General features: G+C 37.1%; 1 protein-coding gene across 1 annotated transcript in view; it reads right to left on the bottom strand.

The window, feature by feature from the left end:
* Window positions 1–17,956, bottom strand: part of RNF217 (ring finger protein 217) — a 132,812-nt gene that overhangs the window by 47,999 nt on the left and 66,857 nt on the right. Inside the window, exon 3 of the mRNA XM_049097122.1 lies at window positions 4,040–4,273. Coding sequence (XP_048953079.1) covers window positions 4,040–4,273 — 234 coding nt within the window. The remainder of the gene's footprint in view (window positions 1–4,039; window positions 4,274–17,956) is intronic.

Here is a 17,956-nt window from a genome sequence, read left to right as displayed (position 1 = left end):
ATTTGCACAAAGGCAAGGTCATCTCAATGTCAATCTCTCCATTCAGGAACATACTTCTCTTTGATACAACAGTAGTTTAATGGAGTTCAGAACATAATGCAAAGCTCCATGTACTCAAACTTCAGTCAGAGGGGATATGCTGAGAGAGGGCTTGGAAGGATGTACTCTTCTTACTGCTTGGTGATATATTCTGCTTACCCCTTTCTCATTTGCAAAATACAAAGAAATTTAACAAGTAGTATTTATAAGTCTATTCAAATGAAATCCCCACATGTGACATTTTAGATTTCAAATATCACACGAGATGTACCCAAAGGTATTTCCTGCTATAAAATAGCCATGATATTTCCAAGCAATTTTAACCTTTTTATTTAAGCGCTTCTAAATTGACAGAAATCATAATAAATGTTCAAGGTGTGACATCCTGGATCACAGTATTATAATTCAATAACACAAAAAAATAATATTGAAATATATATTACAAAGAGTTTCATCAAAAGATACAAAACCCACTTTAGGGGGCATCTGGGGGGCTTAGTGGTTGAGTGTCTGCCTTTGGCTCAGGTTGTGGACCGGAGTCCTGGGATCAAGTCCTGCTCCAGGCTCCCTGCTTCTCCCTCTGCCTATGTCTCTGCCTCTCTTTCTGTGTCTCTCATAAATAAATAAATAAATAATCTTTAAAAAACACTTTAGCTTTACATATTTAAAATATAATGTTTATTATATATAATATTTTTATAATATATTATAAAAAGAGATTTTCAATTGCTCAGACATGTTAGACATTAGCAATAATCTTTTTGTTTATTTCTGTTGTGTTATGATCCAATTCATTACATTCAAGTACATTCAAGTACTTGAATTCAATACTCTGAAAGTTATAATGAACTACATGGATTTGGAAGTGGGTTCTGTTATTGGGGAAACAGAATTTTTAAAAATAGACAAACCTAAAAATATAGTCACTGATTTGCCGCAAAGAACAAAGATCGTAGTCTCAGCATAGGGTGCTATACTATAATCATGAACGTCACAGTTGGTTTGTTGAAGAAGCATCCATGTCTGACCTCTCCTTACTCATAATATCCAGACAGGCATGGGCACATAAGCCAAGAATTTATGTTAACATATAGAGTTTAATGATGAAAAATGCTATGTAAATGTTAGATTAAATAGTAAAAATCATTGCTTCAGGAACTATGTGAATTATCCCTAGAACTTTGTACAGTGTAGAATGAGGGGATTATTTACCTTTTCTGTTAGGGATCTTCTCTCCAACCAGAGTAAAGTGAGTAATAACAGTAATCATCCCCAAATTCTGCGGTAGCTTTATTTTTCTTGAAAGTTGTTTAATAGTTTTACTTTATATTGGGATTTTCATCCCTCACAGAAGCAAATTTCCTCTCTCCTTTGCTCATCAGAAGTAAAAAACTGAGCTTACTAGGTCTGAGGTCTTGATCCATTGGCCCCCTACATCTCTTCTTACCTACAACCCAATTGATGGACATTGGAGGAAGCCTGTTATTGGGAAATATTATCAGTGTGCCCTCAGTTCACTCAAAATTATACAAATATAGGATCTTATATTTTTAAATTTTTACATATTTCCCTCTCAATACAAGTGCATTCTGATAAATAATGCTCACCACCAAATGATTTGGTGACTTGGGATAAAATGAGATCTATAAAATTTTACCATAGCTATACTTGCAACTTAAGCCTTTCATCCATTTCATAAGAACAATATATTTTTAAATGATTTCTATTTTGACTCAATTATGCATATATGTTTTTAATTATTCTAAATTCCAAAATACTGCAGTCTGAGTGTGTGTGTGTGTGTATATATATATATATATATATATATATATATATTTAAATATTTTATTTATCTATTCTTGAGAGAGAGAGAGACACAGAGAGAGGCAGAGACACAGGCAGAGGGAGAAGCAGGCTCCATGCAGGGAGCCCAACGTGGGACTCGATCCCGGGACTCCAGGATCACACCCCGGGCCGAAGGCAGGTACTAAACTGCTGAGCCACCCGGGCTGCCCCTATATACATATCTTTATAAATATGTATTAATTGTATCAATATATGTACTTTATAAACAAATAAATTATATAAAAATGTATATTACATATGATTCCAAATATAAGTGAGAAAAAAATATGCTAAGTTATGGCATAAGAAGTCCTCCTAAAACTGGTAATTTCTGATCACATCAGTAACATAAAATTGAAATAAAAATAACTACCTAAGAATATACAGAGTCAAATAAAAGTATATTATTGCTATTAAGTCAGTATTCAAAATCACTGTACATGTATTATTTTAGTTATACAGTTTTGCAACCTCAAAAATGTACTTTTTAGGGGCACCTGGGAGGCTCAGTGGTTGAGTGTCTGCCTTTGGCTCGGGTCGTGATCCCTGGGTCCTGGGATCGAGTCCCGCATCGGGCTCCCCGCAGGGAGCCTGCTTCTCCTTCTGCCTCTGTTTGTGTGTCTCTCATGAATAAATAAAATCTTTTTAAAAATGTACTTTTTAGACAAGAAAACAAAAGGAGTTTCCTGCTAGCTATCAGTCTAGACTGCACAAAGATAGTAAATAAAAGAACTAACTATGAGAGCTAAGCAGTTTCAAAGCCCAGTTACTCCTGAAGAGGCTAGACTAGCCCACTGTAGCTCATCATCGTAACCAGTGGGGGAAGGACTTGCTAAACCACACTCCCTCAAAGTTACAGAATGAATACCATAGTGACCACTGCTTCCAAGGCCGGAACATGGGCAAAGACTTACCTCAAATGGAGAGGACATCAAACAGCCCTTGAAACCACTTCAATCCTGCCATTCTGCTGTAATGACAAGGATGGAAAAACTACTGCCATGGGCCTCATCATCTTCTCGTTTCATTTACTGCAAGGGTTCCCAGTTGTGCTGCACACTAGCATCACTCGGTGAGCTAAAAAATGTGCCAGGCAGTCACTGAGGGGTGGGCCCGGGGCCCTGGTTGTCTAAGAGACCCCCCAGGGGGTGGTAATGGACAGTCGGTGCTGTGAACCAGGGATTAGCTCCCACACTTTCTGCTCTCAGTGCCCGGCCTCCATTCTTGTCCTCTTGTGACATGCCCTACTAATGCTGCAAGAATGATCTTTCTGTAATGCCTACAGAATTAAACTCCAACTTCTGAGCACAGTGTGAGACTCAACACCATCTGCTTTTAAATACCTGGCCAGCTGCTCTCCCTGGCTCTCTCCCCACTCACCCTACCGAGCATTGGTTTCCAGGGTGCCTGCCTCAGCCTCGGGGCCAGACTTACTCATTCCTTGCTCCGACATGTTCTCCAATGTTTGTCTGTTTACCTGCCTGGAGAACTGCATCTTCTCCAAGAACTTTTTCCTCATATCCTAGCCTCCACTCCTCCATCAGTGTTCTCAAACTATGAGTGTATTGGGGTTCTTGTTTTTGTTTGTTTTGTTCCCTTGGCTAGTCATATTGAACGACCGTTCAATTTTAGACCTGTGTTTTAAACACAGGTCTCTCTTACCTTCATGAGACAATTTTAGAGCAAGGACTATGCCACATTTACCTCTGCAGCCCCTAAACTTAGCATACTGTCTAGCCTATACTGGCAGTTTGTACCTGCTGAATGCATGAATGCATTTTATACCATTCTCACTTATTACAGACAGAGCCAGAGGAGATCCACCTTGGGTTCACCAAAAAAGTTAAACTCACACACACAAAAAAGGTTAGTATTTACTTAATATTTAGTGACAATTATTTTAAAAGATTAGTCATTTAATTAGGCTACTAAGTGAATTTTAAGCATGGTTAAAGTCAAAGAAAAACTTTCATTAAATCCTCAAGAGTGCACGTTTATCATCAGCCTCCCCAAACTACATATTTTCAGAATCACAGTCAATAAATACTCACCTTAGACTTCGGTAAGGGAAGGAAGCCCACTTAATGCCCACCACAAGTTGGCCTAATTTGGCATCATGTGACATCTAACCCACAACTCTGGTGAACATGCTTACTTTGTATTTGCTTTCTGATCTGGAAGGGGTGGGGATATGTCCTTTTTTCTTGAAGGTTGTAAAGTGCTTGCACTGAGGACACGGCTTGGTGCTGGAATCGATACGGCCAAGTTCCAAGAAGTACTTATATTTGATGGAATCTTCATGTGTTAAGTTAAAGACAATCGTTCTTTCTTCCAGGAATTCAAAACATTCTGTGATAGGGCATTTGATTTCTACTTGGCCAAGTTGTACCTGCGTAAAAGAGCACATGGGAGACAAAAAAAAAAAAAAAAAAAAAAAAAAAAAGGCACGGTTAACTTTCTTTTCTCTTTTTGCCCAAATATTATTGCTTATTTCATGATTACAGTAAAGGATTTTCCATCACTTTTCATGATTTCTAACATAATAAATGGTAATCACGTTGGTACCTACATTAGGCAGTACCAAAAGAATCACTATTTAAGGTTTTCAGAATGATTTACAGCATATTTAAGCATTCTCTATCATCATATTTGTAACCTTGCATGGATCTAAGCCACTGGCTCACCAAAGAAGCAAATTATCATCTCATCCTTCGGAAAATCTCAGGGTAAAACAGCATTCAGACAACGTGCCAGCTAAAGGAACAGCTAGGATGAAAAGGTGATTCAGATTTTTCAACCTTACGACAGAGTACCTCAGCACTAAATTTAGGGAAGCTGAAACCACTTTAAAGAAAAAAAAGGATTTGAAAGTATACGGATACACATCACCTTGTAGTTTAAAAATATTCTAATAATAACTTCATTTTCCCCGACTCTTCCATGTAACGAACATATAATAGTTTCTATGTCATCAGAATCACAGGAACAAGTAAGAAAATGACATCAATCACATTTTTTTAAAATTTGTATGAGATTTGGCAACAACTGAGGTCGTTTATAAAATGAATTTCTTCCCAGGAGCACGGCATTAGTTTAGGGGAGGGGAAGAGGATGTACTATACTAGTATATGCTAGCTACACTTAGCATTTGGTATGGGATTCTAAGTAAGGTTAGCATTAAGGATGATAGCATAAGATTAAAGCGTGGTTAAAGTCAAAGAAAAACTTTAATTAAATCCTCAAAAAGTCCACAAAAGCATGGACACAACTAAATTTTGGAAGATGAAGAAAATAAACCAATTTGAACCGAGTTCCACGAATGTTTTCTGTAAGTAGTGAACCAGAGGTGTTTATTATATTTATATATTATGGCATCGTGAGCTCCTTTTGCATGGCCTACATGGCAAAGGGAGGCAGTGAACATTCCCAGTGGCAAAGCATCTCGTTCTTTTTCACCAAGGTGAACCTGACGTTCCGAGAAGGCAAAATACGTTGACCGTAATGAGAAAAAGCCCTCTGTGAAAACTGAGGGAGGAACGGGGGAAAAAAACATCCTCACAAGGAGCAATTTGAAAACACACAACTAACATCACAGTAACTTTTCTCTTAACTTTGCTGTTTATCTGGCACAGACTTGAAGATGGGTAGTTGAGAAGCCACAGGCTGAAGGATACATGGGATGACACATTTAATACAAGTAAAGGACATGAACCAGACTGAAATGAAATTCAGGACATGAAATCTGACTTTAGATCAATATCCTTAGGATCCACCTGCTGAAAGTGTCCATTGCTACATAATTTTATACTACTCTTACACAAAACACAGTCTAGAGAGGTTTTTCAAACATCAGCCCAAAACTATTTTTCTACTTATGATGTCTGCTTATAACTCCAATCGGATTTTATTATTAGACTTGTTACAGTTACGAAATGTCATTATAAACCCAATTAAGTCTTATAATACATTGTTCTCAGATATAGCTCAAGACATAAATCCTCCAAAGATTTTAAACAGACAAAAAAAAACATGCATGACATTATTAGAAGCTGAATTAAAGAAGTGTATAAGAACTTTTTAAAAAATTAATAAAAGTTTCCTCTTTCAATAGTCTATCAACATTCATGAAGCCTGCTTCCGAGCCAGTACTGGGCGAGGCACTGGAGCTTTGCAGGTGCCCATCAGTAGAGGAGTCATGACACAGAGCGGGGAGTCGGTCTGAAAGGCGACAACAGGGTGCCAGGAGAGGATACAGGGGAGGCGCAGTAACCTCACCCAGAGATTATGGGTGAGATTATAATTAAGATTATGAAACCTTAAGTACCCTCGGGAGGTTCAGGGGAGGCTTTTTGGGAGAAGTGAGGGTTTCAAGTGAGATCTTACAATGAGTAGGACTGAGTCAAACAGGGTGAAGGTGTTTCAAGCAGATAGAAGATAAGGACATGGCCAAAGGCCTGGAAGTCAGAGGACATGGCACGCTACAGCAGGGGTACTCCGTATTTTCCCCACATTGACTGGATCAAGTGGATATTGCCCTAAGGGGCCTGTATCCTAACTTAAAGAGGACACCCTTAGAGGGACTGAATGATGACCAGTAAGACTGGACCACAAAGTGAGAGCATAGAAAGAGAAGGGCGTACAGACGAACTGGGATCAGAGCACGAGGGCAGAGCATGGAGCCATCCTAAAAGTCTGCATGTTTTCATATGAAAATTAAAGAACTCCACAGTTTTCAGTAAGTGAAAAACAATTTCTTTTCAATCCACATTGAAAGAGCTCCCTTGGGCCATTTCAAGTGACTCTTGCTTATTGGGGAGCAGGGTAGGAGCCAGTTATTTTGCTCCCAGGTCAATGTTTTAGCCTGGCCTCCCTCCCCTACCGATTTATTTTAACTACGCAAATGATAACAACGGAAGTAGTAGGTTCAGAACCACCCAGGAAGAGTCAGGTCTTATACAAATGGGATGTAGTTTGGGGAACAAAACAAGGCAGCTCAAGGGAGCAGGTTATCTTGTTACCCCTACAGCTACCCTGCAGGAGTGTGTGTTCATTACCACACCACACTGGGCATTACCCTCCCATCCAACATCCAACCAGAGGACCTTATCTTCACTTTTTCAAATCTGCCTGCATATCAATCCCTTTCCATAGAACACACAGTTTCTTCATGCTCTCAAGCTCTCTGCATTTTGCCTTTTCTATGACTCTCTTCTTTCTGGAAGCTCCCAAATCCCTACCCCACTGCGCTGAACCAAATGCTCCCTATTTTATTAAGCAGATAGAAGCAATATTTCCTCGTCTTCCCACTACCAACTCTCTCAGAATCTATGTCTGCTCCCCATCTTTTCTGTCCTCCTTCCTTTTAAAGTATAGGGCCTATCTCTACTTCTAGGACAGCTGCTTGAGTTTCTTAAAGTGTTTGCTGAGAACTCAAGTTTTATGGCCCACCCAGGACCTACAAAATTTGAATCATCGCTGGTAATCAAGCTAGTAATGGGAAGTTTGGAAAAATTACTCATGCAGTTCTTTGAATTACTCATAGTTCTTCATGCTAACAATATCACCCTTTTCATAATAAAATGCTATTCATGACCAATGCAATCTCTTGGCCTCTACATAACTATCTTTTTCAGAATAATTTCCTCAAAAAATCACTACCGAAAAAGTAATCATGATTAAGCAAAGTACATCCACTTATTTATTCAACAAGGTATATATTTTATCAGTTTGAGGACACATTTTTTTCAGCATTTTAGTATCTCGAAAGTCAGGACTGTCTTATCATCAATAGGCTTTAGCATTGTCCCATAGTTTAATTTGCAGTTTTTATTTTCTTGGTGGCACATAACATAATACTGCATCCTAGAATTTGATCATGTCTTAGATTTCAGTGAAATGTGGTTTTTACAGGTTGGGCATCATGGACTCTGGAGAAATGAGAAGAGAGACACACAGAGCTTCTTTGCAGGAAATCTGTGATAATTAAATAAGCCACGCAGATTATGGTCAGTGCTAGAGGGAACTGACTGACCACCAGGGAAGGGATCTCTGAGGAGGTGAGAACCTGAATGGGGAACTAAAGTGCCCATAATGCAGAAAAACTGGGGAAGAGACTACGACGGGCAATAGAAGCAAGGACATGGACCAGGGCACAAGGTGCCTAATGAGCTTGTGTTCACAGAACATTAATGAGTGACCGAGACACATACCAAATGAGCCAGAACACACAGGTCTTGTTGGCTGTGATAGGAAATCATGGATTGTATTCTAAACAACAAGAATCATCGACTAGCTTTATGAGGAGGAGTGATACACCTTGATTTACATTAAAAACATCACCCAGGCTCTTCCTGGAGAATGCGCTGGAGAAAGATGAAAGTGAAGAATGGGAAAATAATAGGCCTCAGGATTGTAGCTTTCTTCTTACCAGTGGTCTCTGACTGTTTCAGCCCCCTAGCCAGTCGATGATGGATGACTGAACTAGGTTGACGGGAGCAGTGAGTTATGGGGCACACTGTGGAAGTGGAATCAATGGGGTTTGGTGATGGACCAGATATTGAAAATGGAGTAAAGGAAGGAAGCAAAGACAACTCTAGGATTTTGGCTTGAATAATCTGATAATGGGCCGATGATACTAAGGAGTGTCTAGTAAAATATGGTCTACATGGATATGTGATATTTGCTGGAAAGGAGTCACTGCAAATTTAGTGTGGTAACAAGAATAAAGATCATTAATTCAGGGCAGCCTGGGTGGCTCAGCGGTTTAGCGCCTCCTTCAGCCCAAGGCCTGATCCTGGAGACCCGGGATCAAGTCCCGGGTCTCCCCACATCAACCTGCTTCTTCCTCTGCCTGTGTCTCTGCCTCTCTCTGTGTGTGTGTCTCTCATGAATAAATAAATAAAATCTTTTTAAAAAATCATTCATTCATCCAAAAAACCTATCTTTAGCTCCTATGATATTACAAATAAAAGATATAGGTCCAAGATATAAAGTAGCTTAAGCTGTGAATCTTGCCCTTGTGGAACTCGAGAATACAGCAATCAAATTTGTGTTGATACTGATGATTTGATGATGCTGATTCACTTAATATTTTACCCTCTGTTTAAAACATTTTTTAATTAGGGTAATCATAAACATATGCAAAAGTAAACAGATTGAGATTATGAAACCTTAAGTACCCATTCTCCAGCATCAACAGTTATCAACTCTTGGCCAATCTTGTTTCTTTTGTTCACTGACCCAGAAGGTCTTCCCATATTATTTTGAAGCAAATAGCAAACATCATGTCATTTCATTCATGAAAATTTCAGTATGGAGCTAAAGAAAATTAGTCCTTTAAAATGCATAACCACAGGGCGCTTGGGTGGCTCAGGCAGTTAAGCATCTGCCTTTGGCTCAGGTCATGATCTTGGGGTCCTGGGATCAAGCCCTGCAGCAGGCTCCCTGCTGAGCTGGAGGTCTGCCTCTCTCTCTCCATCTGCCTCTCCTCCAGCTCATGCTCTCCCTCTCTCTCTCTCAAATAATTAAAATCTTTAAATAAATAAATAAAATATATAACCATAATACCAAATATCTCCTCAAATGATAATAATTATTTAATATCAATTTAACAGTCAAATAACATGTCATCTAACTATTTCAAGGATTCAATGTATTTGATATATTTAAAACAAAGATATTTTACTTTTTAAAGACTGTATTTATTTACTTGAGAGAGAGAGAAAGAGAGAGTAGGGGAGGACAAGAAGGGGAGGGCAAGAAAGCAGAAAGAATCTCAAGCAGATCTTCACTGAGTGCAGGAGCCCAACTTGAGGCTCAATCTCATGACCCTGTGATCATGACCTGAGCTGAAGTCAAGAGTCAAATGCTTCACTGACTGTGCCATCCAGGTGCCCCCAAACAAAGATATTTTAAATTTACATTGTGTTCAATCTAATTCCAGTATTCTTATCACTGAAAAATACACTTCCCAATTCTTCTGGACAAAAACATGTCCATTCTCGTGAGACAAAATTACTTAATGTTAAAACAATCTCCAAGTGTATACAAGAGATACTATTATCCACTTGACATTCAAGCTAAAAGGCTAATTTGCCACTTGGGACAACTCAAAAGTTTTTTAATGGCGCAGGTGAGGGGGAGCCTCTGGAAAAGTGTCAGATTAAATCATCCAAAGAAAAGGACAGAGAAAGTTTAAAACTTGGACTTCAAAGCTCGATTTATCAAAGGTATGGTTGACGATTATGATCTTGGTTTTAAGTGTTGGTCATAATAGTTTGCAGGGTGCCTAGGACTTTTGTTCACTTTATATCAATTTCCTCTTTCCTTAAAAATGGAATGTGTTAATATGACAGAGGAGAAGAGACTACCACAACCAAAGCAACAACAATGATGAAATGTACACAGCTCCTCCTACATGCCAAACACTGTTCTTTTTTCTTTCTCTATTTTTTTTTAAAGATTTTACTTTCTTAAGTAATCTCTACATCCAGCATGAAACTCGAACTTACAACCCTGAGATCAAGAGTCACATGCTCTACTTACTGAGCCAGCCAGGCACCCCTGCCAAGCACTGTTCTAAACTTTGTCTGTGTATTAATTACTTTGGGGAGCATCATAGGAGCAGATTCATTTTCAGATTAATTTTCAGATTAATGGATGACTTTTAGATTCCCCATGACTTTATCATCAGTGGTTATAGGAAAGTGGTTGCTTTACTGACAAATATGCTTTTCTGTTTACTTAATAGCTATATCAGAGCATTGTGGCTATTGAGTTAAAAACAAAAAAAAAAACAAAACTAATGAAAAACATCAAGCCAAATATCCCAGAAGTTCTCTCAACCCCAAGCAAGATAAATCCAAAGAAAATCACATTTAAACCCACCAAGTAAAAGTACCAGGTACCAAACACAAAAAAGTATCTTAAAAGCAAGAGGAGATGGGCGCCCAGGTGGCTCACTCTGTTAATGTCTGCCTTCAGCTCAGGTTATGATCCCAGAGTCCTGGGATGGAGCCCACATCAGGCTCCCTCCTCAGTGGGGAGTCTGCTTCTCTCTACCCTTCTTCCCTTCTCCTTCTGTCCCTCTCCCTGCTCATACTTGCTCTCTCTCACTCTCTCATAAATAAATAAAATCTTTTAAAAAAGAAAGTAACAGAGGAGAGAGATACTCCCACGTAGAAAACTTCAGCCCCCAAGTGCCTTGCTGGTAAATTCTGCTGAGAATTTAAGGATGAAATAATACCAATATTGCACAACTACTCTTAGACAATAGGGAAATGGGTGTGTGGGGGGAAGGGTTACTGCTCAAGTTGTTTTATTAAGTCAGCATAATCCTGATACCAAAATCTGATAAAGACATTGCAAGAAAGGAAAATTACTGACCAACCTCTTCATAAACAAAGATGCAAAAATCCTAAAACAAAATATGAGTAAGCCAAACTGAACAATACAAGAAAAAGGTAATATATCCTGATCAGCCATCTGAGTGGCTCATTGGCTGAGCTTCTACCTTTGGCTCAGGTTGTGATCCTGGGGTCCTGGGATCGAGTCCCACATCAGGCTTCCTGCAGGGAGCCTGCTTCTCCCTCTACCTATGTCTCTGACCCTCTCTGTGTCTCTCATGAATAAATATAAATAAATAAATTTAATAAATAAATAAATAAATATAAATAAATAAATAAATAAATAAATAAATAAATAAAATCATTAAAAAAATATCCTGGTCAAAGAAGGCTTATTGTAAGAATACAAGTTTGGTTTAACATTCAAAGATCAAATTAGTGTAACTCACATTAGTAAGGGAGAAAATAATATGATTATCTCCACAGAAAGAGGAAAAGTATTTGACAAATTCAGCATTCATTCATGTTAAAATCTTAGCAAACTAAAAAGAGATGAAAACTCTTCATTAATCTGATAAAGAGTATTTATTTAAAAACCTGCAATAAACATCACACTCAGTGAAATACTGAAAGCTTTCTTCTTGAGATTCGAAATGGATCAAGTATGCACTGCCACCATTATTCAGCATTGACTAGTGCTCATAGCCAATGTGAGAAGAGAAATGATAATAAAACAATCAGAAATGAAGATAAAAAAGAAATGAAGATATAAAATCTTCCATTTCTTACAGATTGCATAATTACATATGCAGAAAACTCAAAACAATCTACAAACTATTAGGATTTATAATAGTTTGTGAATTTAGTAAGTTTACTGAATAGGTCAACTACACAAAAAACAAATGTTCTTCTATAACTGGTAACCAGGGATGTGAAAATAGTATTTAAGAAATCTTATTTATAGCAATATAAAAAACATGAAGTAATAATAAATCCAACAAAAGATGAATAATACTACCCCACAGAAATATGTGAACTATTTTTGAGAAAATAAAAAGAAGCAAATGAATGGAGGGATATATCAGGTTCTTGAATTGAAAGTTTCAACATGATAGAAATGCAAATGCAGTCATGTTTATCGATAAAATTTCCTGCAGTTTTCTATCTCCTTTCGTTGAGGAGAAAGTGAGTTCAGAATGACAAGCTGAACATAAAATACTTATGGATGGTCAGGATACTCCTTTTTTTTCTTAAGATTTTATTTATCTATTTAAGAGAGAAAAAGACAAAGAGAATGTGAGCAGGGGAGGGACAGAGGGAGAAGCAGACTCCCCCCTGAGCAGGGAGTCCAACTTGGGGCTTAATCCCAGAGTCTTGGGATCATGACCTGAGCCAAAGGCAGGCGTTTAACCGACTGAGCCACCTAGGCGCCAGGTCATGATATTCCTGATCAAGAAAAACAAAGTAGTAGAAACTTGTTTTACCCGCTATACGATGAATCATAAAGCTACAGTAATTGCATCAGTATGACACTAACACAAGAGACAGAGAAGATGGACAATGACAGCTGATAGCACAGAAAAGAGTACTGAACAGAACCACTTGCATATGGACACTAGAGACCTAGAGACACTGACACTACAGAGCAGCATGGAGGATAATTATTTTCAAGAAATTGTTCTGGGTCACTTAAATATCCTTTAAAAAATATGTCTTGACTTCTACCTCAAACTAAGTGGACTTGCAGCTATAATTATAAAGGAGTAAACAATAAAACTTTTAAAGATGATCTAGAAAAATATCTTCATGATCTCAGGGAAGGGAGATATTTCTTACACATGACACTAAACATACTCCCTACAAAAAAATGGATAAATTGGATGAAGTAAACTGTAAACCTCTGTTCACCAACAGGATACTGTGCAGAGAGTGAGACTGTAAATTAGAATGGGAGAAGATACTTGCAATGTGCAAAGACAAAGTTCTGTTCATCCAGAATATATAAAGAACCTCTCCAAGTCAATACGAAAAAGGAAGACAACCAACTGAACAGAAAAATAGTCAATGCACTTCACAAAAGAGAATCACCAACAAACATGAAAGTGTGTTCAACTTCATGAGTTATTAGGGAAATGTATCAGGGAAATGAACATTAACACCACAATGTAATTTTAAAGAATTGAGAACTGAGTTTTCATAGCACTTAGAGAGTCAGCAAAATAATATTTAAATAGCTAAAATAATAACTATATAATTAATGCAGTATTTATTTTCTATTCAATCATGCAGCTTTTTTTCTATACACAATCATTTGCTTATGTAAAAATTCTTTCTTCTTTCTTCTCACCCAAATTTCCATGCTCCCTTATTCATTTAAGAAAAAAAATTAAATTTTAATTCAGCTCTTTGATCAAGGTCAGAAATTCTCATAATTCAAAAATCAAAAAGTATGAGGTAGATAAAAATTAGCAAGTCTCTCTCTTAAAATCATCTTCATTTTCTATCCATCCTACCAAATGGTTGCTGTTTCCTTCAAGAAATGTTTTAGCACATATAAGAAATGCAAGTATATGTATTTTGTCCCTTTTCTACCCAAATGTTAGCAAATGATAATCACTGTTTTCTTCACTTGACAATTAAATTGTGGAGATGTTTTCATATCACATAGGAAGGACTTCCTTTGTTTTTTTTTTTTAATTTATTTTTTATTGGTGTTCAATTTACTAACATACAGAATAACCCCCAGTGCCCGTCACCCATTCACTCCCACCCCCCGCCCTCCTCCCCTTCTACCACCCCTAGTTCGTTTCCCAGAGTTAGCAGTCTTTACGTTCTGTCTCCCTTTCTGATATTGCCCACACATTTCTTCTCCCTTCCCTTATATTCCCTTTCACTATTATTTATATTCCCCAAATGAATGTAAACATATAATGTTTGTCCTTCTCCGACTGACTTACTTCACTCAGCATAATACCCTCCAGTTCCATCCACGTTGAAGCAAATGGTGGGTATTTGTCACTGTTTCTTTTTTTAATAACTGAGTAGATTTCCACTGTAGTATGCAGCCTTATTTCTAATACTGTAGAACATTTAGATTATTTCTAGGATATATTTTGTTATGGCAAATAATGCCATAATGAATGCCCTTATATGTAAATTATTCACATGTGGGCAAGTATATCAGTAAGATAAAAATGCTAGATTCTTTAAGAGGGTAACTTTCAAATTTTAATCAGTCTTTAAGAATACTGGTATAAAGGGATTTTTCAAAATGAAGCACTGATTACTATCTAGACTGAAAGAAAAATGTATATGTAATACGTGCTCAGATAGACAGAATGAGTACATATTCATTTAACTGTTAAAATTTACTTTTTGAAAGGCAGAAGTTTTAGAACAGACTAGATATTTGGTCACACATTAGAGAGGGAAATACTTCTAAAAGAAAAATTTTGAGCTTTTTTGTTTACATCTTACCCACTCTTATTTCCCCATCATTATGTTAATCTAAATAAGATATTCCAATTTCTTACAATCAGAATATAAAGACACTACACACACAATATACTGAAGGAAACTCAAAATAGAAATCATATGTAAGACTCTGCTGCTATTTATGTGAGTGTCCTTGAGTTTCAGGGGTACGCACAATCAACTGTCTTAGAAACGACGAATTCACCTTTAGGATTCACTGCTGTCTCCAAAACTGTGTAATTATAAAGTGTGCTCTCACTTACAAAAAGATCGACAGTGCACTTAAGCTTTCCAGCTTAAGCTTCTTTAGCTCGAGCTAAAAAAAACATCAGTAGAGTGTAGTAGTTAGAAGAGCAGAGTCCAGACTCAGATTGGCTCTGCCTCTCACTATTAGCTCCTTACTCTCTTCCTCAGCTGGCATCTGCATCTGTAAAACCAGGATGGCAATATACCAACCGAACTGGGTGGTGTAGAGGACTGGATGGGCTAATTTGTTTAAAATTCCTACAGTACCTGACAGGGAAAACTCAATAAAATATTTGCTGATATCTCTCTTCCTTGATATTTAGAAAACAATATTTCACAAAATTAATTTTAGAAATAAAAAACTCTTATGATGCTTATGTCTTATTTGAGAACATTTTAAATCCTCAATCATTCCTAATTCATAATTCAGTATTCTCTTTTTTTTAAATAGATATTGAGTACATTTTTTAAAATTTTTATTTATTTATGATAGTCACAGAGAGAGAGAGAGAGAGAGAGAGAGAGAGAGGCAGAGACATAGGCAGAGGGAGAAGCAGGCTCCATGCACCGGGAGCCCGACGTGGGATTCGATCTTGGGTCTCCAGGATCGCGCCCTGGGCCAAAGGCAGGCGCTAAACCACTGCGTCACCCAGGGATCCCATATAATTCAGCATTTTCATTCATAATTCAGCGTTCTTCCTCCAGAAGCATACATTTAAAGGAGGATAAATGAAGCACAAATCACATGAATATATTGTATTCCAATAAGGAGGATTAAAATGCTGAGGTACATAAGGAAAACAGATATTATATATTTACACCAAAAGTACCCAAAAATTTTCTTAAAAATTTAACCAAGAATGGAAATACAGACACATAGATATGGAAATATAGATAGTTCATAGTAATAAATAGGAAATGGTATTTTTAGTTGATCTAGTACCAGAGTAATAATTAGCACTTAGGAGGGAAGGCTTAGTTATTTATTTTCTACCCCGAGGTTTAATTTCAGTAAAAAGAAACAAGTGAAAATTGTTCGAGACGAGAAATGAGAGAAAGAGACGAGAAACAACTTTAAGCTTTAAAACACTTACAAAACCCAGAAGAAACCTTTTATAACTTCATTCTCTCTCTCTTCATTGGTTTCTTTCTCTTGGCCTTCAAAATATGCTTCAATATCCTAAAATGCCAAGAGCAAGTGGTGGTCTAGTTATGGAAAACTATTTTGCCCTTCCACAAATCATGGTATAGTCTCTTAACAACTCTGAAAAGTGAAACAAGAAAGCAAAACTGCAAATGCAGGTGATTTTGAGGATCTAGGAGTAGGGAGATTAATACCATGGACTCAAATCTTGGGCATATTTAAGCTAATAGATTCAGGGACAATTACTGCAAAACAGACCTGTTGGCCTAGAAGAGCAACGGAGCAGTTCTCCAATTTGTTCCCTGAACACAAGATATTTTTAATTTTCTCCTAGGTCTTAAAGAAAGCATTTGCTCATTCTTCTTAGTGAGGGATCTTCAAACACTTGAAGATAGTTGTCAACGTCCCCTCAGTTGTTTCTCCCAGGGAATTATCCCCACTTCTCTAACTGTTCCTCATATATTGTTTGGAATTTTTTCTTCTTCCTAGCTTTCCTGGTAAAAGTGTACCACCCAGAAACCAAATCCATCATTCAGGCCAGGTGGTCTGGCCGCTGGGGAAACAGGATTATCCTCAACCACAGTAAAAACTGAAAGAAAGGAATCGGAAAAAAACCCTCCCAGGAATGATAAGTTACTAAAACTAAGCCAAGAAGAAGTGTAAGATTTGAATGGGCCAATTACAGGAGAGGACCTAATTTAGGGTATCTTCTAGGAAAGCGTCTCTTCCCCAGGTTTCTCCTCTGCTGCCATAGAATATTCTCTTCTCCCTCTTCCTCTCTGTGGTTTTCTCTCTTTTCTCATCTCATCTGTTCTTCTCATCTTGTCTCTTTCTCACTTTGTCTACATTTACTCTCTTTGATCCTTAAATTGGGCTCCTACAAAAATTAATCTTACATTTCTTAAAATAACCAGCTCTTGGGCTTATGCTTTATATATTTTTTTATTATTTTCCTTCCTTTGGGTTTTTATGTTTAGGATTATCCTCTCTATGCTTTTTGTTTCAATTATTATTTTCCTAATTTCTTAAGAAAACTCCTTAATCCCTTGTTTTCTACTTTTATTCCTTAGTAACGAATACAGTTTTTTCTACGTTCTAAAAATTTTGGAATGAAATATTCCGCCTTCATTTTTTTCTAGGCACTGTATAAACTTTTCATTTCCTCTTTAAGTGTTAATTTCAATTTCTTTTTTCGTAACTTTTTTCTACTATTTAATTTCACCTTTGCTTAATTATGAATATAGTAAGTGATCTGTAAAATCTTAATTTTAAAAATATTAAGGTTTTGTTTCTAGCCAATTACATAATTTAGAAAAGATGTTTCTGGGATATTAACATCTTCTACTCTAATCAAGAGATGTAAGATTCTATATGGATTTCTATTAAATCCCAGTTTCAATGGTTTAAGTTAATTCTTCTAGGGGCTCATTAATGTATTCATGTACTCAGTCTGATTCTGAAAGAGGAATAATTAAAGTTGCTTACTATGTATCTTTTCTAATTTTTTTGTACTTCTCATTTATGTATTTTTGGTTTACATATTTAACTGCAGCGTTTCTTGGCGCACACAAGCTTATGACATTATCTTCGTCAACAGTCTTCTCCCTAGTTGGCATTTTTATATTCAAATTCTACCTTTACTTCATCAGAAATTCGTACTGCCACTTCCTTCTTTCTATAGGCATAAAACATCTACAGTTTGGCTCATTTCTTTTCATCTCAATTTCTTTGCAAAACACTTTGCTGTAAACGATTCTGTGGGTGAATTTCGACTCAATACTCCATTTTTCTTCAGTGCCTACCATGGGCAAGAATTTATAGATGAATAAAATGTCATCCTCAAGTAGGTTTTGGCTTATCAGGG

The sequence above is a fragment of the Canis lupus genome, chromosome 1, assembly GCF_003254725.2.
Source record: "Canis lupus dingo isolate Sandy chromosome 1, ASM325472v2, whole genome shotgun sequence".
NCBI classification, from domain to species: Eukaryota; Metazoa; Chordata; class Mammalia; order Carnivora; family Canidae; genus Canis; species Canis lupus.
Note: the sequence above shows the minus strand (reverse complement) of the source record. Positions and strands in the feature narration are given on the sequence as shown.